The 24,138-nt window shown below is 40.7% G+C and overlaps 1 protein-coding gene across 1 annotated transcript in view; it reads left to right on the top strand.

Annotated features, from left to right (window-relative positions):
• TRPC6 (transient receptor potential cation channel subfamily C member 6) overlaps window positions 1-24,138 on the top strand; it is an 82,526-nt gene that overhangs the window by 20,512 nt on the left and 37,876 nt on the right. Inside the window, exons 2-4 of the mRNA XM_045019386.1 lie at window positions 3,561-4,335; window positions 12,277-12,462; window positions 16,490-16,654. Of these exons, the coding sequence (XP_044875321.1) occupies window positions 3,649-4,335; window positions 12,277-12,462; window positions 16,490-16,654 (1,038 nt within the window). The 5' untranslated portion in view covers window positions 3,561-3,648. The remainder of the gene's footprint in view (window positions 1-3,560; window positions 4,336-12,276; window positions 12,463-16,489; window positions 16,655-24,138) is intronic.

Below are 24,138 nucleotides of genomic sequence, written 5' to 3' on the forward strand. Positions count from 1 at the left end.
ATTACTCGGATTTAGATAAAGGAGATGGTAAGACTGAGGAGGAGGAAAATTCCAGTCGTCAAGTGTCAATTTCATTTGCAAATGTATTCTCTGAAACTGAGTTTATGAACACATAATTGATTAAGTAATATTTTATTCTTGTAAAATCATAGGATTATAGACATGTAGGGCAAGAAAGGACTTCAAGAGATCATCAAGTTTAGACCCCGATGCAGAGACAGAACCAAGTAAAGCTACACCATCCCTGACAGATGTTTGTCCAACCTGCTGTTGAAAACCTCCAATGACGTGGATTGACAACCTCCCTTGGAAGCTTATTCCAGTATTAACTATCCTTATAGTTAGAACATTGCTTCTAGTATCTAACCTAAACACCCCTTACTACAGATTACTTCTTGTCCTACCTTCAATGGACCTGGAGAACAAATGACCGCTATCCTCTTTATAACAGACCTGAACACATTTGAAGACTTATCAGGTTCCTCCCCTGTCTTCTTTTCTCAAGGCTAAAAATGTCCAGTTTTGTTACCCTTTTATCATGAGTCAGGTTTTCTAAAGTTTTGTTGCTTTCCTCTGGACTCTCTCCAATTTTTCAATATATTTCTTAAAGTCTGGCACGCCAAACTGGACACAACATTCCTGCTGAGGCCTCAACAGTGCCAAGTAGAGTGGGACAATCACATTCTGTCTTACATACAAAACATATTTAAACACCCCAGAATCATAATAGTTTTTTCGCAATGGCATCGCATTGTTTACTCATATTCAATTTGTGATCCACTACATCTCCCCAGATCCTTTTCAGCAGTATTACCACAAGCCAGTTACCCCCTACTCATTATTATTGACAGAACTGTGGTCGATATGAAAATAACCTGCAATATCCTAGACAACCCTTACTGAATTAAGTGAAACCTTATTGAATTAAGTTTAAATATTTTAAAAGTTTGTTGTATTAAAAATGAAAATGTCTATGTACTATTGAGGGATTTCTATGGAGGAGGGGGACCACAGCCCTCCAGGAATTAAGAACAGTGGTGGGTGGTTAGGCAAATTCACTCAGGTTGTAACAACTCCAGAGAGCTATTACCAGTTGGAGAGAAGCTTATATTTACTAGTTCAAATTGGATTCTCCAGTTTAAATTAACTGTAGTTAAATAGCTTGAGTTAAAACTGATGCAGGGTCTTCTTTCCAATCCAGCAAATGGACAGGACCTCTGGTCTAAGGGGACTTGAATCTTTGGAAAGGGTTGGAAGGTCTTTGGCCCACCGACACGCTATAAGATTTGAGAGCTAGTTCTGAGTAAAAGCTGTTATGAACTGGTGAGCACAGGAAAAACCCCTATACTGGGGGTTTGAAGGACTAAGGACCAACCAGAACCCTTGTTGGAGTTATGGGATTATCTCTGTTAAGCTTATTAGCATAAACACAAGTTCTTTTATTGTTTTTAATATGTTTTCTCTGTAATGCGTCTACCCTCTGCTGAAAGCTTTGTCAAAGAAATGTGCATTACACTTGGAGCGGAAAATGGTGAGGTTCATGATGGCCCTTCCCAAATCTCACCTTAATTACATCCCTTGCCTGTCCTTCTTTATGTTATTGTTCTCTTTTGGTGTAAATGAAACTCCCATCAAACCCCTCACACTTGTGCCCATTTACGTCAGCAGAGAATGTGACCCCAAATTAAATGTTTTGACACAGTTTTATGGAAGAAGATACATATAACGACGTTGTATTCTATGCATTGTTGCAAGGGCAGCCATTCTTAGTGAAATCAACAGGGGCACTGGAAACTTGTTGGGCTCAAACATTGTAACTAAACTGCATATACATTTAAATGTTTTTAAATATCATTCTATACCGTTATATTTACTTATTCTTACAATTTGTACTTGATAATTAAGTGACTAAAATCCATTTTTTCATGTCTGAATACTGGTGACATCGTAGCAGAATTTTCAGAAGCTTTCTAGATCCATTGCTAGCTTTGAGCACTCAGCAGCTGATCTTCATGTGACCTGCCACATGCTATTTATCCATCTTCTCACTGGTCAGCCCCTGCTATGATGGCCTACCACCATTTCTTCCATAATATATTTCTTGATGTTATTTTCATCTCTATGCCTGATGTGACTAAGGTACATAAGTTTGCACCTGTTGAGTTCCAACAGCAGGGTCTGTTTCTTTCCAATAATATTTCTAATATAAGCATTCATCTTCTTTGCAGTACAGGTGATACACAAGAGTCTTCACCAACACCACATTTCAAAGTCTTTAATTTTCTTCTTGTCAGGAGTATTAATTTCCTACAATTTCACCAGATGAACCTCCATACACATTGAGATGCCACATTTTTTTCCAAACTTTTGTAAGGAAGGCCATGGCTGAGTGAGCTACTCCTAGTCTTCTTTCAATTTTACTGAACAGCCTCCTTGGTTGGAGATATATGATCCCGGATAACTGAATTCATCTACTGCCTCTACAACTTGACTGTTAATTGTGATATCCGTTTGCATCTTGATTTTGTTAATAATGTCAGTGTGCATCTATTTTGTTTTCACCTCACTGAAGGACAGTTGCTAACTGTTTTAACAGACTCCAGCCTTCATTGCATTGCATCAGTGGTTGTAGCAGAGTGTCATGTCATCAGAGTATCTCAAGCTGGTAGAGAGGAAATCCAGTCCTACAGAAATGTCAATTCCATCCACTTAGTCAGAACCTTCTAGGGCTTGTCTCGTAATAAATTATACATACATGTTAAAAGTCTTGAGGACAGAATGTCTCACACCCTGCCCAATGCAAAACCACTCACTCTCACCTGTTGCTGTTCACACTATGGTCTGCAGTTGATGGTAGAAACTTGCAATGAGTTCAATGAGATGCTTTGCAGTCCTTATGTCAGCCAATATACTCTAAGAATGGTCACATCAGACAATCTGGAAGGCTTTTGAATAGTCAGTGAAACACATAATCAGTTGGTGATTATATTCTGATGTTACCTACTTTGCTGATTTTCTGGACCAACCATTCACACATGAGACAAATGTGGGACGAAGAATGATGAGTCTCAGTCCTGTAAAATGATGAGATGTTTGCCTGTTATCTGTAGAATTAAAGCAAATAATGCAAAGTACTGGAAAGAATGACCATGGTTCCCAAGCTGGAGTAACTACACTGTCTTTATAGTTGTTACTCCAGATTTACACTGGTGTACCTGAGAGCAGAATTTGGTTCAGTTTCTCTTTCTAAATTCAGATGTGATAACTGTGGGTGAGGAAAAGAAGGAAAAGAAGTGGGGTCTTGAGATAGGAGTAAACTATGGGATCCTCCACTGAAGCAGAGAGTAATAAAGGTATCCATTCCAGACCTGTACGGCTATAATGATTATACAGTGCAATAAAGTAAGCTTTATGGTCTCACTTCTGCATTAAAAAGTGCACAGCAGATAACTGATGGGAATTTTTTTTTAGTATTAAGATTTATGTGTCCTCCCAAAGAAGGGAGGTTAAAAATGCATTTTGCATATGAAAGCATTAATGATATCTCTCTTTCCATGCAGTCGAGGTACTGAGAATAGGCTGGCAGTTCGACGACAGACCATACTCCGGGAGAAGGGCAGAAGGCTGGCCAATCGAGGACCAGCATACATGTTTAATGATCGTTCCACAAACCTGTCTCTTGATGAGGAGCATTTTTTGGATGCAGCAGAATATGGGAATATTCCCGTGATTCGTAAAACGCTGGAAGAGTGTACCTCACTAAATGTGAACTGTGTGGACTACATGGGGCAGAATGCTTTGCAGCTCGCAGTCGCCAATGAGCATCTGGAGATTACAGAACTTTTACTGAAGAAGGAGAACCTCTCCCGGGTTGGGGATGCCTTGCTGTTGGCTATTAGTAAAGGTTATATTCGGATAGTGGAAGCCATCCTAAATCATCCTGCATTCGCTGAAGGCAAGAGACTTGCATTAAGTCCCAGCCAATCAGAATTCCAGCATGATGACTTTTATGCATACGATGAGGATGGAACCCGGTTCTCCCATGACGTTACCCCAATCATTCTGGCTGCTCACTGCCATGAATACGAAATTGTCCACACCCTTCTGAGAAAAGGTGCTCGTATTGAAAGGCCACATGACTATTTCTGCAAATGCAGTGAGTGCAGTGAGAAGCAAAAACATGACTCTTTCAGCCATTCTAGGTCCAGAATCAATGCCTACAAAGGTCTGGCGAGCCCTGCTTACCTCTCCCTATCCAGTGAAGACCCGGTAATGACTGCCTTAGAACTTAGCAATGAGCTGGCTGTGCTTGCAAACATTGAAAAAGAATTCAAGGTAAGTGTATGGTCAACAGATTCTGATTTGTACAGAATTAGAGAAGTCAGTTAAATGTGCTCCCGACAGCCCCACTCCTTCTAGGGTAATAACTAGGAGAAACAATGTGGCATGCTAATGGTAAGGATGGGTGATGCAGAGCGTCACTAATAGATATGTCGCTCACACTCTCTTTGGCAGTTGCCAGGTATTGAAGGAACACGGAGATTCTGGTACCTTCTCACCCATAGAAGTGGTCATTTTGAGACAGGGCCATCATCACACACTGGCAGGGCAAAGTGAGGTAACTTGTACCTGTTTTGTGGACTGAGATCTTCAATCCCCAGGAGTCTGCTTATTGCTCTATGTGGGCTACCAGTATTGCAGTTCATAGTGTGGGGAATGGGGTGATAACACTGAACTGCTACTCCCCTTCTTGCACAGGTGTGTGGGGACTGGGAAAGCAAGGAAGGGGAATGGGCACAGCCTTGGCTTTACCCCCACTAGGCCCTGGCCCACTGAGCCTGCACAGATGGGAAAATAAGCTGCTACAGGGTTAGGAAGATGGTCAGCTGAGGCTGAACATCCAGACAGTGTAGTGCAGCACTGTGGTATTGGCTGGCTTAAACAAAAAGTTCCCTTTATCGTCACCCCTGGGTGGGGTAGGGTCCTCTCCTGACTCCCACCAGGGTCACTGTTCCTTGGTCTGGAACCCTCCTGTGGTCACTCCTGGTTCTCTATAGTTGGCACTGGGTTGGATCTCTCTCTACTGGAGGCTGGTCTACATGGTGCTGGATTGGCCTGGCCCAGGCAGCTAGATGTCACAGCTGTCAAGAGCTCCCTCCGGGGGCAGTGGGAGTTTAGCAAGGACTCCCTGAGCTGAGCTGCCTGGCTCTCCACTTCCAAACCAAAAACTGAGACTAAACTATCTCTCTGTGTGTCTGAGTCAAGCTGTCCCCTCATTGGGCCTCAGCAGCAGCTTCTACTTCCTTCTGTCCCCATCCCTGACTCCAAGCATGCTGCCAAATGAGGTCAGAGGGCTCTGATAGCCATTATATTTGTAGTTGTTCTGGTAGGGCCTTCTTAGAGACTCAGTCTGGAGCTCCAGGAGCCGGCAAACTCCAAATGTGTGTGGGGGGAGGGGTTAAATCTACGTTATGTTAATTACTCCTAATTTATGCTGATAAATGAATCACCTGAGCTCCAGCCAGGATATAAGAGAGTTTGATCATGGTGGGTGAAAGGGAACTAAAGGCTGGGACAGCGGAGGTTCTGCAGGGAAACCTTAGGAAGGGCATAGCTGTTTGAGTTTGTATGTTTTGTTATTGTTTGAGTTGTCAGTAAGGTCAAAGACTGGGAAGTGTGCATGTATCGACAACACGCTAGATCTAATTCTGGTCCCAGTGAGGCCAGGATTTCACTCAGGCCATATCTACACTTGGTCAGTCATTTTGCTGTAAGAATAAAATAAAATAATAATAACAATAATGAAACAATAAATTCACACTCCTGTGACTCTTTTGGGTAATGATGATTGCTAATTTAGCTCCTGAACCACTGAGATCTGAGTATTACTGCTCTAAACCATCCCTCCTCTTTCTGACTCCCATCACTTTGTGCTACAGCTTTACACTTATGGGCAGCGGATTTACAGATATCAACCTCTATATAAATAATAGACTACAAATATTTGAACATTCATAAGTATTTATCCTGGAGAATGGTGTGCTATTTCAAATCATTATTTGATAGGCAAAACTTGCCATCGGTAACTGAGTTGCTGTGCACTGGGGCTTTCCATGGCAGCTGGGTGACACTACCCTTCTTTCTAGGATATAAGCCATCAGCACACCTGTGCTGCTGCTGCAGCCACCTGAAGGTTTCATTAGCATCCATGGCTGGTGCATAGCATAGGGGAGGGGATGGATGAGTCTGCATAGTCAAAGTGGCACCAACTTAGTACACATGGTCCTCCCCCTTTCACACTGAAAGTATGCCTACATCACTAGCCACACTGGGTATGTCTACCCTGCAATTAAAAACCGTACCAGCTGACTCAGGCTCGTGTCGCTTGGGCTAAGAGGCTGTTTAATTGTGGTGTAGATATTTGGGCTTGGGTGGCAGCCTGAGCTCTGGAACCCTCTCACCTCACAGGGTTGTAGAGACCAGGCTCTAGTCTGAGCCTGAATGTCTACACTGCAATTAAACAGTCTCTTAGCCCAAGTCCCGTGAGCCCAAGTCAGCTGGCTGGCCAGCTGTGGTTTTTAATTTCAGCATAGACATTATTTACTCAGTGACATGATCATTCATTGAGTAAAAAGCATCACCCCATTTTTCAGTGTTGATGGATAAATATGGAATTTTATAAAAAGTAGAACAGAAAAATGCCCAGACACAACCTTCAGCTGGTGAAAATAAAGCAGGTTTAAAAGTACAAAAACATTCTTCAAGGCAGGGAATGTCTGCTACTCTGTGTCTGTACTATGCCTAGCACAGTGGGGCCCCAGTCTTGGTTAGTCAGGGCATTACTGTAATAATGGGTAATGCAAATGGGTAAGACATGAATGGGGGCCCAAATGAACTGATCAGGAACCTGTTCTGGCAGTCCATCTCCAGAGTGAAGAACTCTTTTCTTTGCAAGGCTTGCAATTGTGCAGTCACACGTGTTGAATTTTACACACCTGAGTATTCCAATATAAATCAAAGAGGCTACCCATAGGCATAAATGTATATATCGAACCAGAAAATATAGCTATGTACATATATCAGTCCAATTACTCAACAAGGGCAGGTTCTTTTTTGTCCACATTTTTTAGAGAGGTTTGTTACTTGGCTGAGTCCTTGAATGCCAGACTTAACCCTAGATCAATTTACAAGGTCTAGTTATAAAAGGGCATACAGATATAATCTTAGCTATTGCAGCATAAGCAGTTGCACTCCAATATTGAAAAGTTCATCTTAGAGTTGAAGGGTGAACACGGATTTTAATCATCTTTCCTGACACTTCCAGGCAAAGGGAAAACACAACATCAATTTCAACCATAATCCTGGTGGAACAGACAAATTTAAAAAGCGATATTAGTCTCAGAACAAATTCTATTTGGTGTGCTACAGATTTAGGTTTTTAATTAATATCTATATATTTCCTTCTTGAGAGATATAAAATGGGTGAATCTGCTTTCCACATCCATGTTGGTATACAACTTGTCATGCAGTTGTAAATTTTTGTGCTTGGCTTCTGGCATCTTCTTTGGAGAGAAACCACCTTTATTTTCATTGCCACTTTATGACAGATTCGAGATATCTAGACTTAGATGACATTATGAAAAAATGTGTTTGGGTCTTCCATTTTTGGACAAATATCTGATTGAAATTAAATGTGAAACGTGAATGCAGTCATTGGCTTATATATCCAAGTTACAAACTGATGCTATGGTGTTGCAAAGGAATACCAAGCAATGAGCCGATGGGCTAGTGAAGAACAAGCACGTTGGGGCATGTCCTCAGAGATTATCATGGGAATACAGAAAGCCCTGAATTTACCACAGAGAAAGTTAGTCACCTGCCTTTCAGGGTGCTTCCAGATGACAGCTACTACAGTAGGAAAGATTCAAAGGAGAAGAAGTGAATAGAGAAAAGTTAAAAGTGGGAGCAGCAGGAATACTTATAATGGGGGCATGGGAACAAGTCATGATAATACATTTTACTTTCTGTGCGTATTTTTAACACAGTAAAAAGTCATGGAGTGTTGTTTTAGCTGGAGACAGTGCCAAGTTTAATCCTTTTATGACTTAAATGTGATTAGAAAAATCATTAAAGACATCAAAGTTGATGGATGGAGGTTCTGAGTAAACATCTCAAAAGCACAAGGCCTCTACCTGGGTAGGCTGGTCTGGGAGGTGCCTGAGTGCACAGTTTAAACTTTAACTTCATCAGAGCACATCGGGATAGTGTGACGGGGGAGAAGGAAGAAAACACAGAAGTAGCCTTCTGGGATAAGAAGAATTCAAACTCGTTGACAAGGATTGGACAGTTATTGGAACCCCGTCACCTGAATGATGAGAGTGGAGACCCCAGGAATAGTTCAGAGGCCTGGGAGAACCTAATGATCAGGAGCGTGAGGGTTGCCATGGGCCCTGTCACAAAGGAAAGGAGGTGAGAATGGGGCAAATATCGCACCAGATTGCTTGTGGTGTGAATACCTGTGGGGCGAGACAGGATTAGGGGGGTGATCCTGGCTCGCCAATGTAGTTTTTGTGGGTGGAAAATGGATGAACCCCATAAAGGGATCCTGGTGAACCACCTTGGGGGCAAAGGACTCAAGCAGAGCAGAACCTCTAATAAAAAACGAGAATATGAGGAATAAGAAACTTCTCCACCAGACAAAAGGGCGAGGTGTGTGATAGAGGGCTGAGAACCAGCAGCTGAACCAGCACTCTGGTCACTGTAAATACAGTTAGTTCCCCTGGAGAGACCCTGATTGAGGGAAGGAATGGCCAATTACTAGATCAACCTGGGCTGGGGAGAGCAAAGGAACTAATTAGCCCATTGACAGCAAGAGTAGAAAAGGAGCACGGGAAGAAAGTGTGGGATAATGAGAGAGAGAGGTGGGTCAGCAGCATCAGGGTAAAGGGAGATCTCTGCATGGAGAGATCTCTTCTCTCTGGCAAAAGGGGATGATGAGTGTACGACACTGTACATAGAATTGCTGCATGGGATTGTAAGAGGGTAGTGGTGGATTGGACACAACATACACAGTGGTGGCTACAAACCAGAGGTGTCAGAGCCATTTGTGCAGGAAGACAGGAGCCAAGAGCAGCTCCCTGTCACAGATAAATTGTGACTTTAGGCACAACCCTGAGCCAGGGGTGGAAGATAATCTGTGGAATCATAGAATCATAGAATATCAGGGTTGGAAGGGACCTCAGGAGGCCATCTAGTCCAACCCCCTGCTCAAAGCAGGACCAATCCCCAACTAAATCATCCCAGCCAGGGCTTTGTCAAGCCGGGCCTTAAAACCTCTAAGAAAGAAGATTCCACCACCTCCCTAGGTAACCCATTCCAGTGCTTCACCACCCTCCTAGTGAAAACGTTTTTCCTAATATCCAACCTAAACCTCCCCCACTGCAAATTGAGACCATTACTCCTTGTTCTGTCATCTGGTACCACTGAGAACAGTAGAAGCAGCAAAGAATCCTGTGGCACCTTATAGACTAACAGACGTTTTACAGCATGAGCTTTCGTGGGTGAATACCCACTTCTTCGGATGCAAGACACTTCTTCGGTATTCACCCACGAAAGCTCATGCTGCAAAATGTCTGTTAGTCTATAAGGTGCCACAGGATTCTTTGCTGCTTCTACAGAATCAGACTAACACGGCTACCCCTCTGATACTTGACACTCAGAACAGTCTAGATCCATCCTCTTGGGAACCCCCTTTCAGGTAGTTGAAAGCAGCTATCAAATCCCCCCTCATTTCTTCTCTTCTGCAGACTGAACAATCCCAGTTCCCTCAGTCTCTCCTCATAAGTCATGTGCTCCAGCCCCCTAATCATTTTTGTTGCCCTCTGCTGGACTTTTTCCAATTCTTCCACAGCCTTCTTATAGTGTAGGGCCCAAAACTGGACACAGTACTCCAGATGAGGCCTCACCAATACCGAATAGAGGGGAATGATCACATCCCTCAATCTGCTGGCAATGCTCCTACTTATAGAGCCCAAAATGCCATTAGCCTTCTTGGCAACAAGGGCACACTGTTGACTCATAGGTCCTTTTCTGCAGTAGCCCCAGAAAGCACTGCATCCCACAAGCACCCCTGTGAGTCATATTTCTCTCCCTACTTCCCCCTTTCTCTGGTGGGAGGTGGTAATGCTGTTAACCTTTGTAGCCTTATCTATAGTTATGGGTTACTTTAACCAGTTACCCACCTAAAGGTGAGGGTTGACACCTACTTTAATCTATGAGAGTTCAGCCTCCAGGATTGACTATAGTAGTGAGGTTATCAATGGAAGGGGTAGGGGAGGTCTATGATGCACAACAGAGACTACATAGTTCTCTTACTATAATAATTACTTTTATTTGCCAACCAAACAATACACACACTGCAATCTGGTAAAGGAGAGAGAGACCAATGCAGAATGCATAATATTTCTATTACTCACAATAGGCCTCATCCTCATCACCAGTGGTTAGTGTTAGTCCTCATCCTCATCACCAGTGGTCGGCATCCTGGTGTCTCCCCTCTGCACCAGGGCACCCAGGCCAGGACACAGATTTTTGAATGTGTTATGCTGACAGTCATCAGGCTTCATACATATTTGTGAAGGTTTTTCCTTTTCATTATTTGACCTACCACACTTTTGGGGTATCCCATTTTTCATAGGCTAACTTGATAATTCCCCGTACACTCTATACCATTTTCACTACCGTATCACCATAGTAGCAAGCAGTTGGTTACCTTAAAGAAGTCCCTAACATTTCACCCCAGCTACCAATGGTCATCTTGTGGTGTCTGTCTATGTGTAGGCATTATTATCCAAACTCAGCAGTTATTTTCAAAACATCAGCATATCACAGACAAGCTCAGCAGGTATATTATTAATTTACTTATGCTAACTTCTTTTAAAGGTGGGGAGGGATAGCTCAGTGGTTTGAGCATTGGCCTGCTAAATCTAGGGTTGTGAGTTCAATCTTTGAAGGGGCCATTTAGGGATCTGGGGCAAAAATCTGTTTGGGGATTGGTCCTGCTTTGAGCAGGAGGTTGGTCCTTTCCAACCCTGATATTGTAAGGCTTAATTTGGCTAAGCTAAATATCTTTCAGGCCTGAGGCCTCTAGACCCTGTGCTACAACATTAATTAATACTTATATTTCACCTCTGTATCCTGATACCTTTTATCCTTGGCTACACCTTCAAGTTATATGAATTGGAAATTGCAAAAACAGGAACAGTAGTCCCAAATTCTACCCTGACCCCACCATTGGCTCACTGTGAGACCAACTTAACATCTGTTCTTCAAGAATGTGGGTCACACTGTGGCTCTGTTTTGGAAAGCACTGACTGAGGAAAGGATTTAGTAGACAAGGTGGATAACCAACTGAACATTAGCTCACAGTTTGATGAGGTGGCTAAGAAAGCAAATGATATCATTGGGTGTGTATGCAGGGAGATATTGAGTAGCAGTAGAGAGTTGTTACCACCACTGCATATAGAATAAATGAAACCATTACTGTACTGTTCAAGTTCTGGTGCTGTACTTTTAAAAGGATGTTGAAAATTGAAAACGCTTCAGAGAAGATCTACAACAATGATTCAAATTCTAGAAAACTGCCTTACAGTGAGAGACAAAGCAAACATAATCTATTTAGATTTTCCCAGAGAAGGTTGAGAGTTTATTTGCTGATAGTTTGTAATTACCTCAATGGGGAGAAGATTTGTGATAATAGAGAGCTTATTAATCTAGCAGACAAAGGCATACCAAGATGCAATGGCTTGAAACTGAGGCAAGACCACTTCAGACTAGAAATTAGGAGGAGCTGTTTTTATGGCTTGTGTTCTGCAGGAAGTCTGCCTAGGTAGTCATAATGGCCCCTGCCTGCTGGCCTTATAATCCATGAATTGATGGGCTGAATTCTCCATAGTTAAACTAATGCAAACTGACTGATTTAAATGAGAGAATTTAGCTTTATATATTTTTTGTTTCATATCACAAAAAATGGGGGAAATAATATCTATTTCAAAGGGATATTGTGCATCTTAATTGATAATGTTCAAAAAAGAACTTTGAGAACTACAAATAAAAGGCGTATATACATGCCCAGTGCTTTTCTTCTTGTTCCTCTCCTGTGGCTAGTTCGTGAATAGTCACTTAGAAAGTCAACTCTTAGCACTTGAAGGAGTAAAATGGTTTCTCATGGGTTATGTGTAAACAGCTATTAATTTTCTTTTTTCTCTCTCTCTTCAGAATGATTACAAAAAATTGTCTATGCAATGCAAGGATTTTGTAGTTGGACTTCTCGATTTGTGCAGAAATACTGAAGAAGTGGAAGCTATTTTGAACGGAGATGTGGAGATGAGCCATAGTAGTGGAGAACGTGGTCGTCCCAGTCTTAGCCGCTTAAAACTTGCCATTAAGTATGAAGTCAAAAAAGTAAGCCCTGGTATTAATAAAGTAGTAGTTTAAATGAGTGGCAGCGTTATTAACTCATATTACCATTCATTATTTGTATTATGGCAGCACCCAGAGGCTCCAGTCAGGATCCTGGTCCCATTGCACTGAATGCTGTGCACACATACAGTAAAAGAGAGCCCCTGCCCCAAAGTACTTACTGTCTTAATAAAAACCAGAGATAAAAGGTGTATGCAGCACACAAGGAGGTAACAGTAATGGTAACATATGGTTACTTGAACTAGCTGTGTACATTATTTGCAGACTTTGCATTTATTTTTTTCACCAATGAGAGATAATTAATCCATCTTCTAAAACAAAATCATTGGATATAATTAATTAAAATGTACAATGTAGCATATTGGCCCTATAATAATAAATACATCTTTATGTCAAACTATTCACAGCGGATTTGCCTCCTGAGAAAGGCCAATTTTTATTTGCTCTAGGAAATTTGAAAGACATATGCAAAACTAGGTTGCTTACAAAATACCAGAATTTATCAGCATAGGTGGTCTGGGGATCAGTCTGGAAGCCATGCATAGGCTCCAGCTTGATTAGAACCCTGGCCACCAGTCTCCTCAATGACCTGATCTGGAATGAATACATCATCTCCATGCTATGGTCCCTTCATCAGCTCCTAGTTCACTTCTGTTGCCAGTTTAAGGCCTTGGTCTGGATCTTGAATGCACTCAGTAAGTCAGGACCCAACTACATTAGTAGCTGCTTCTCCACCTTTACTCATTTGGATAATTATGCTTCTCTTGGACAGTGAAGCTCATAATGTCCAGGACGAAGTGTGTGTGAACCAGAGATAAAGTTTTTTTAGTCAAGGGGATTTACCTGTTGAATTAACTTCCAAAGGAGATTAGACTAATGCAGAATCTGACCATTTTCAGAGCAAGCTGCAAGACTTATGATCAGGGGCAGCTCTATGTTTTTTGCTGTCCCAAGCACGGCAGTCAGGCGGCCTTTGGTGGCGTACCTGTGGGCAGTCCACAGTCACGTGGATTCAGCAGCGTTTCTGCGGGTGATCTGCCAGTCCTGCGGCTTCGGCGTACCTGCCTCCGAATTGCTGCCGAAACTGTGAGACCAGCCGACCTCCCGCAAGTACGCTGCCGAAGGCCGCCTGACTGCTGCCCTCACAGCAACCGGCCACCTGGAGCCACCCCTGCCTTTGATAAAGCTTTGCCACTATGACAAAAAAGAATTACATCTGCACAGTGAAAAACAAATAAAACTCACCAACATCCAATAACCAGGAAAGGTAGAAGAGATGGAATTCTATGATGTCCAATAGGGACCCACTGTACCCATCCAGTTTACCTGGGCAGAAATAGAGTCCTTTTATGCAGATCTAACTGATCTGTTTCTTTTGGAAAATCCTAAAATAGGTGTGTACATGGTGTGCATGGATGGAGTTTGAACTGTTATTGAACAATGTCTCCTACATATTAAACATGGAGGGGTTTTATTTCATCATTAGTCATTTACTCTCTCTACTTACCCCTATTTTTTTTCTTTAGCAGACATCAGTTCTGATTTTGCCACCTTTAATTTGGAAAATTTCTATTGTAAAACTCTGACTTCTTGAGTAAATATTACAGGTTTGGGCTTATAGTTTATTACAGACCAGGCAAAGAAAATCCCATCATCCATTTATACCTTCGTTTCCAGTACACCTTTTACAATGTCACAGAGCTTGGATGGAAAAGAGGGTTGTGTTCTACACTTCTCAGTTTTACAGAATTGGTCTACATGACCTGGTTGCCATAGCATGATTAAGAACAATTAGTGACTGCCTTTACCAGTAACTGCTGTTCCTCGTTTTCAATAAAAGAACTGATATTTTTCATGTGAACATTTTGTATATTCCTTGTTTCATGACTGAAAATTGTATATTGTCATCTACAGTACAGGACACAAAGGCAAAAACTTTTAGGGCATCAGAAATGAGAACATCAGGAATATAAATGTCAGCAGATTTTGTAGCTATTCCCAGTACAATGAACTGGGAACAGGTATATTTATATTTAAAAAAAGAGAAAGACACACCCTACCAACTCTCCCTTGCCCCCACTCCACTGCAAATGCTTTTCCACCTGGGGAGAGCACAAGCAACACATGACAGATGTGTAGTCACCTTGCTTAATGCACTATGAGGAAGTGCTCAGATATCTTGGTGATGAGCATGGTATAAAAGCCGGAATAGAATAGAATAGATCCAGTTAGTTCCTGTGCATTATGCTCAGATTGAGGCTGATTCATTGTTACTGAATACTGTCTAAATGCCATAGTAATATCTTTAAAATAATGGTAAATGATAGCCACTAATAATTATTATTTATAATGTGGACTGCTCAATTTATGACTTCTTTAATGCCTTTCATGGTCCTGGATTTTCTAGAGCTAGATGGAGAATATGTACCCATTTGAAACACGAATGTTGCAATTTGTAAAATTAAGGTTAGATAAGTGAATATAGTGTTTGGAAATTCATGTTGTGCTATACTATGTAATCCATATGCTCGTACTACAGTTTAGAACATCCAGGGAAAAAAGACGTGTCCGTGTAAGTACATTATTTAAGAACAGAGAGTGACTTCTGCTTGCCTAGGAGAGGTACACTGACTTTACATATATTTTATACTCTTCTCCAGGAGTGTTGTATGTGAGACAGGAGGTAATTGTCCTATTCTGTACTCAACACTGGTGAGGTGTCACATGGAGTACTGTGTCCTGTTTAGGGCACCACACTAAGAAAGATACGGACAAATTAGAATGTGTGCAGAGGAGAGCAACAAAAATGCTAAAAAGTTTAGAAACCATGACCTATGAGGAATGGTTAGAAAGACTGGGTATAAAGAGGTTGATGATCAGTTGTTCTCCATGTTCATCGAAGGTAGGACAAGAGGTAATGGGCTTCATCTACAGTGAGGGACATTTAGGTTAGATATTAGGAAAAACTTCCTAACTATAAGGGTAGTTAAATACTGGAATAGGCTTCTAATGGAGGTTGTGGAACCTCTGTCATTGAAGGCTTGCAAAAACAGCTTTTTAAGAACAGACAAACATTGTTTAGGGATGGTCTTGATATACTTGGTCCAGCCTTAGTCTGTGGGGATGGACTAGATGACCTCTCAAGTTCCCTTCCAGCCCTACGTTGCTCTGATTCTGCATGCTTCACTTTTAATTGTATTTTGATGAGACATTTTCCTGGCATAAAGTCTTTTTTGAAAAATTGCAGTATAATAATCACTGGCCTGAAAGGATTACCCATAGAAATCGTGATTTTTTTTCTCAACTTGAATTATTTTGAGGGATGCAAAGACCTGACATTCCTAAAATTATTCACATTGGAGCCTCTTGGTGTAGAAAGACTCCATAGTGACCCCGATGCCAGGCCAGATCCTGATGTCACTGAAGTCAATGGCAACATTGCCATAGACTGTAATGGGATAAGGATTTAGATTGATGTTTTAAAATTCATTAAACTCATCAGTATTCTCACTTTGCAATAAAATAGCATTTAAACTGTGAATAGAGCAATTCGATTCAGTGTCTCATTTCTTTTTTTTTCCTTTTCACATGATTATATTGCAATGAAATAATATAAAACAGTGTTGACATACATTTGAGATGAAGTTAAAGGCATAGGCAAAGGCATTCTGTTGAAATGTGAACAGGTGAAATGAAATTTCCCCTAGTTTGAAGAATGAGTTGGGTTTTTCTTAAGTTTTAACTAGCCACACATACTCAAGTGTGACTTTAGGATCAGTTTAGCCAAAATTCCTGCCATGAATAGCAGTGTGCCTACATTCTAGGGAGATTATGCTTATCAAAAAAGAGCAGATTGCTCTTTTATACTACTGTACACTCTGATAGTGTTCTGAATATTAGCTGACTTGTTGTTATTCCTACATTCTACATCCATTTCAGATGGCTAACATTTTATTTAATGGCATTCTGACAATAATGTTCCTTTGTTGTGTTCCTTTTTTTGTCATAGTTTGTAGCACATCCAAACTGCCAGCAACAACTTCTCTCAATCTGGTATGAGAATCTCTCAGGTTTACGTCAGCAGACCATGGCAGTGAAGTTTCTAGTTGTTCTTGCAGTTGCAGTAGGGCTGCCATTCCTGTCAGTGGTTTACTGGATTGCTCCATGCAGCAAGGTTAGTCTGTACAGTCTTGTAAAAGCAAAAAGCATCTGCATGCAAGTTTCTAATTTGGCAAAGATGAAACATATTTATAAGTTATTGATGCACTTAGCAAAGCTTCAGTGGTGTGTTATTTAATGCCACATTGTAAAGGAATAGCTGCAGGATTACACACTCAAACATTCACAATTAAAAAAAAGTAAATGCATCATGTGGAATATAATGAATACTAAATGAAAAAATGATCAGGGAGGGAAGGAAGTATTGCCATGTAGAAACAGTAATATCAAAACAATGAATCAAAGTACTCTCCATTTTGTTTCTGTGCTGTTAAATAAATATATAGTAGCTAGATTATTTAACAAAAACTAATTAATACATTTATGGGGCTTGATGGATGAACATTACAAAAAAATTAATACTCGTTTAGTGAGAAATTGCCCATCAGAGTATTCAGACAGTGATAGTAAGAACTGCAATTAGCAGGTTTTCTTCCTTCTCCCTTGTGTTATCCAGGTTGCTAGCTATTTACAAATGGGAATATGTTTATTATTCATAGAAAAATATGTGGCCCTGATTCTGATAAAATAAAGATAGGAACCAAATCATAACTGCATGTCAGAATAACATAATCTTCTTAAATTCACATCAAGCTAACACTACCATCATTAGAACCCACCTTGAACTAAAATTCAGAATTAAAACCACTTAGCTAGCTACCATGTTACGATTTCACACAGGATAAAATGTCACCTTTGTGTATATTTGCTGCCCACAAACCACCAATACAAATTGTCCAACTATTTGCCCAGCACAGATGTACACAGATGTGTCTGAAATTAATTATCTTCATGTGTTCCATTAATGTAGTTTGGTGTCAATCTATTGAAGTGAATTAAACTATTCTGGGTACACTGGTGTAACTGAACTGAATTTAGCATGATATATTTTGAATGGAATTAAGGTTTGTATGAGAAAGCTATACACAGTGGATGAAATCCTGACCCCCATTGGCGTCAATGGGGTCAAGATTTCACCCTACAGTGTGGGTCTTCTCCACGGCCTTGACATGAAAAGATCCCTGGGATGAGCTGATGAAAGGCCTTAGAAAATTCAAACCACTTTTTAACACCGACACAATAAATTCTGTTGTTACCAAGAAAGCTGTGCTTAAATGACCATCTGATTGCATCTCTCACTGCTACAACCTGAGGGCTTGTCAAGATAATGCTAAGGCTCATTTCATCTCATGAATTTTTTCAAAGCAGCCACATGGTCTTTTCTGTGTGCATTTACAAAACACTGTTACTTCAATTTGGCTTCTAGAGCTGAATGTCAGTTTGGATGATCCATGTTGCAGAATCAATTTCCAACATAGATATGTCCAAACTCTCCCATCCCCTAGAATTTTGCTTTTGTTTAGAACATCTATTTTAGCTGGTCACTGATTCAAAGTTTCCACCCTGGGGTATTTTAGTTCTCCTGCTGTCATAACAGGTAAAGGGGACACTGTAAAGTTAAAATTATACATTGTAAATAAACAAATGTATTATGATTAACAACTTAGATTTTTAAAAGTATATCCAGTTTCCTTAACTTGTTTGTTTGTTTGTTTAATTGCATTTCTCTCAGCCTGGACAATAAAATTCAATTTAGTCAGTTCCATTTTTGTTTACAGTCTCGAAGGTTTTTATAACACTTTTGTCTTTAAACATGCCTTGAGATTCATACTGCTTCAGCATTTGGGTTTCAGACATTGCATGGAAGTGTGTATTTGTTGTTTGGCTTTTGTTGTTGTTGTTAAAAGCCCTTCTTTTTATTGGATTGTAAAATTGTTTTGATTGGTCTTTGGTTTTAGAAAATCTGTTTCTGCATAGCTTTTTTTGTCCAGTTTCAATTGACAGCATCCCTTTAAAATTTAACCTCCTGTTCTGTTTTACAACTGTCTCCCCTCCTCGTAATATATCTGTTTAATGATTTTGTTACATTTTATACTGTGAATGGGCAAGTTGGCCCTTCCCTTTCTAACTGTTACAGTTGTTGTGCTTCATTTTTATTTTAGAGATATGCCTCTTTGTTTTTAATCATTAAAATAAAAATTACCTCCTTTGAGACCAAATTGGAGTTTTCCTCTCCTAGCAGGGGATTTACCCTTGAAAACTAAAGGTCCCAGAGCAGTTCCAGGGGACTGAGAAACAGAATATTGTTCTTCTGACAGACCGATCTATGGATGGGTGGGTGGAATTTTGTAACACTTTTGTCCTCAACTATCTATGAAGTGGCCTCTAAGGCATCTTTTCTGGCTTTTATCTCATGGGTCACCTTGGTTTATAGATGTCCCACAAAAGCTGAAGTGAGAGGGAAAATGACCACAGCACGTCAGGTGAAAATCCTAGTTGGAGTCTAATTCTTTATGACATAGAGATTTTTGAAATACTTATGCCATGGCTGTGAGAGAGTCAAAGGAATAGTTATTCAATCCATTGTTCTATTTCAAGGGGCAGACAGTTTAGTTAATCTAAGTCACCTCCACCCAGTTGCTGAATTGAGTATCTCCTATTGTGAGGAAATGTTTTTATGTTGCTGATAAAATTGAGTGAATTTGGTCAGAATTGCCCAACTCCCTGGAAATAAAGCAGATATGTGAGAGGGGAAAGTCACAGTTTCTTTGCTTGACTTTCAGCCAGTGTCCCTTTCTGAAGTGTAGAAAGTGCTGGGAACACTTCAGCCATCAACTTGCGCTTGAGACTGATATTGTTGGCTTGAGAAGGCCAGTGGAGAAGTACTGTTGCCCTGTATCATTTTTAATTGAGAATATCAAAAAGGTTCAAGTGAGACAGCCCTCAGTATCTGCTCATATCTGAGGCCACTATTCTCAGGGTGGTATAGCATAACTACATCTCCAGTCTGAGGGTGATTTATGTGTATGTGAAGCTGGTAGGAGAGTTAGTGAGGAGACATAGGCTCTGGTGTCTTCAGTATAGAGATGACATACAACTTTATACCTCCATCTACGCTGATCCAGCTGGAGTGGTCATTTACATTTCCCAGTATCTAGCTGAACTTGGGACATGAATGAGGGTAAACTAGCTGAGACTCAATCCAGACAAGTTGGAGGTGAGGCTGGTTGGCTGAGGGAAGCAATTGGAAGATGTGACAGGAGGACATGTGTCCTACATTTGTGGATTGGATTCCCAATAGGAGGGTCCAGTTAGACACCCAGCTGCTCACAGAGGAGCCAGTTGCAGTTATGACTAGGTCAGCTTTCCTTCATTTCCAGATGACCTGGAGGCTATGCCCATTTATTTCAACTGTGGTCCTTCTAACTGTCATTCATCCCTTTCTCACCTTGAAATTAGAGTGACACTCTGTATGAGGCTACAATTTAAATCCATCCATGGAATGCAGCTGGTGCAGGTTTTGGCACTTGCTTTTAAGTGGTGTGTCATTTTGTGAGCATATTAAACTCGTGCTCTCTGATTTCCATTTGCTGTGTTTTGGTTTCCAGGTTGATTTTTAAGGTACCTACTTTTTCCCGTAAAACCCTCTGGCACCTACCTATCTCAGAGGCGATATCTCTCCCTGTGACATAGTTCCACAGTTGCAATCAGTGCAGGCAGCTAAGAAGGAGCTTTTTGGTACAGGATAGGAAGGCTGGTCCATTGGTTAGGGTATTAACCTGGGAGTTTGAAGATAGGGGTTCAAGTCTCTACTTTTCGCTAGACTTCCTGTCTGATAGTGAGCAAGACACTTAGGCCCAGATTTTTAAAGATATTTAGGAGTTGTGGTACTCAGCATTCCAATGTTTAACTAATTTAGGAGCCTAAATCTCATTTCCAAAAGGAACTGGGCACTTCAGAATCAAAATCTTAGTGACAGTAGATGGGATTTAGGCTCCAAAGTGTCTAACTCCCTTTTGAGACTAGGATTTAGACTCCTAAATCAGTTAGATGTTGCAACGATGAGTGAAGCAGTGCCTAAATACATTTAAAAATATGGCCCTTAGCCTCTATGTACCTCAGTTTCCGATCTCTAAAATGGGGATAAATAGAACTTCCTTACCTCACATAAAAGATTGTGAGGCATTCAGATATTACAGTAATGGGCATCACATAAGTACCTTAGATATCTAGGGCATTCTTTGTTAGGTCCTTGTAACTTTAGAACCCAATTTTCCACCTATATGTAACTGCCCGTGTTTGTTAACCTTCACGGCATACTTGGCTGTAGGGAACTGAGGGATAGGGCAGGTTGGAGATTCCAGTGCTGAGTTTGATGGTGGAGTTTATTATATGTTTATGTTCACACTGTTTCTGGGGTAGAGCCATCCATGAGTAAATGCCAGTCTGTTAAAGGATTAATTGTATTTTCAAGAGTTTGTCGAGGGCTTGGAGTAGGTGCTCTTTTAGGTAGTTAATACATACAAATGTAAGTCAGTAAATAAGTTGTAGTCTGTTGACTATGGTGTCTTTAGAAAAAAGAAAGTTACTTACAGATGGGCACTTCAAAAGTTCATTCTGCTTTTAGATATATTACTGGTTCCAGTGTTATTTTCTCTATTCAAAATGGAAAACATAGCTAAAATATCTCCAGAACCAAAGTGAGTTTTGCAAGTGTGCCCACGCTGCCTGTATCTCTTGTCCTCAGATGATTGGTTTTACTGGATTACCCACACTCCTGAGAGCTCTGGATGTTCCCACCTGCCTTGTGCTGGAAGCTTGGGAATATTGATCCTTGTAAATTATGTCAGGACACAACAGCAATTAGAGCTAGATTATAAGATCTATGGGGTAGGGACAATACCTTTTGATGTGTTTGGGACTTGAGGGTGCTATTGTAATAAAAATGCTTGATGATGATAGTGATTTCCTTTGATTCAGGATGTTTATATATACCTTCTAGAATTCTGTGCTAAAAGTTTTAAAGTTTCTTCCCCCCTAAGTATGTATCTTTCGTCTGTCGTGTTTGGTAGCCTGAGCCATTATGAGAACAGGATCTTTTTGCTTTGTTTTATCCTTATCATCATTGCAATAAATATACATCTCAGAGACTAGTGAAATAGGCATCCGGTTGCTGGCTCTGATAATAATAGAATCATATAAGTGTAGAACTGGAAGGGACCTCAATAGGCCATCTAGTACAGTCCCCTGCACTCAAGGCAGGACTATGTAATAACTAGACCATTCCTGACAGGAATGTCTAGTTTGTCTAACCTCTAGTGATGGAGGTTCCACAGCCTCCCTAGGCAATTTGTTTCAGTGCTTAACTACCCTGACAGGAAGTTTTTTCCTAATGTCCAATCTAAACCTCCCTTGCTGCAATTTAAGCCCATTGCTTCTTGTCCTATCCTCAGTGGTTAAAGAGAACCCGTCTCCTTGTAACAACATAGATTCATAGCCTTTACGGTCAGAATGGACCATCATGATCATCTAGTCTGAGCTCCTGCACATTGCAAGCCACAGACCCTCACCCACCCACTCCTGTAATAGACCCCAACCTCTGGCTGAGTTACTGAAGTCCTCAAATCATGGTTGAAAGACTTCAAGTTACAAAGAATTCACCATTTACACTAGTTTAAACTTGCAAATGACCCATGCCCCATGCTGCAGAGGAAGGTGAAAAGCTCCCCAGGGGCTCTTCCAATCTGACCCAGGGAAAAATTCCTTCCCGACCCCAAGTATGGCAATCAGTCAGACTGTGATCATATGGGCAAGACCCAACCTTTTATGTACTTGAAAACTGTTATCATGTCCCTCTCTCGATCTTCTCTTCACCAAACTAAACAAACCCATTTTTTTCAATCTTTCCTCACAAGTCAGATTTTCTAGACCTTTAATCACTTTTGTTGGTTTCCTCTGGACTTTCTTCAATTTGTCCTCATCTTTCCTGAAATATGACACCCAGAACTGGACACAATACTCCAACTGAGGCCTTACCAGCGCAGAGAGTAGAGTAGAAGAATTACCATGCATACTTGTTCATTAGCCCGTTCATTTATAAGCTGACCCACCAAAAATGGATAGGTAAAAATAGCAAAAACTGTATGACCCTTTCATAAGCCAACCCTATATTTCAGGGGCCAGCACATCCCATGGCCCACGCCACTTCCCGTTACCCCCATTGGCCTGCAGTGGCGAACCGCGGCCAGTGGGAGCCGCGATCGGCCAAACCTGCGGACGCGGCAGATGAACAAACCAGCCCAGCTTGCCAGGGTGCCAAAGGTTGCCGATCCCTGTATTAGATATTCAATTCAATGATTCCATAGAGTTTAAAATCATCAAATTTTGGTGTAGACCCATTTATAAGCTGATCCCTGCTCTTTTATGCATCAGTTTTTTACCAAAAAATATTTGGCTTGTGAACAAGTATGTACGGTACTTCTCCTGTCTTGCTTACAACACTCCTGCTGATACATCCCAGAATGATGTTTGCTTTTTTGCAATAGTGTTACACTGTTAACTCATATTTAGCTTGTGATCCACTATGACCCCTAGATCCCTTTCCACAATACTCCTGCCTAGGCAGTCATTTCCCATTTTGTATGTATGCAACTGATTGTTCCTTTCTATAATGCAAATTGTATGTCCAGTCCTCTGCATGTTAAAATATGTATTCTTACATTTCACTATATTTAAATGCATCTGCCAGTTCTATATCATAAGCCAATATAATTTCCTTACTACAACTTTTTATAGTTGTTTATATTGGACAAATATGACCCAAAATATTGATCTCTATATAACTCCGGTTCTTACTTCCCTTTCATTTCCAATATCTCTCAGTCACAGGTAATGATAATGATACAGCACTACTTTTATATAGCACTGTTTACCCAGAAGAATCCATTTTAGCCCACTTTACAAAGTGCATATGTAGTTATAGGAATCACCTCACCTTTTGTGCCACTGAATGCTGAAACAGTCACTGCTTAAAACTATTCTCAAGGTACCAGCAGAGGTAATTTAAATCACAGCAAACTGAAATAGAGTTTATAACAAAAATCAGGTATATCCAACTGAAACTACAGAAAGAATTTTAGGTAGGAAACATGTAATTACCTATACTAGAGTTTAGCAAAGATACTAACATTTACATTTCAACCCAAACAAAACAAGAGCCATGGGATAGTAATGGCCATAAATGATCAGGAATTGTTTTAAGTGTTATCCAGAGGGCAGCACCTTCCTATCTGCTGAGCCCCTTAACAATACATGGAGACATTGATTCAGTAATGACCAAGAGGGCAAATACATCTTCTACAGAATCGCCAATGCCAATTCTTACAGCACCAATCTTCCTGCCATTTCTATACACAGTCACATAGTTCAATCCTTAGACCATACTTACTAAAATATTTTTTTCACATTTACACAAGTGCAAATTCATTCACTCCATTGACATCAGCATAACTGAGAGCAGAATTTGATCCTATCTTTGTAGGATAGTATTTTATTTCATGAAATTTTGTATGGGTCAAATTCTGTCCTCTATTACATCCG

This window comes from Mauremys mutica, chromosome 1, assembly GCF_020497125.1.
Source record: "Mauremys mutica isolate MM-2020 ecotype Southern chromosome 1, ASM2049712v1, whole genome shotgun sequence".
NCBI classification, from domain to species: Eukaryota; Metazoa; Chordata; order Testudines; family Geoemydidae; genus Mauremys; species Mauremys mutica.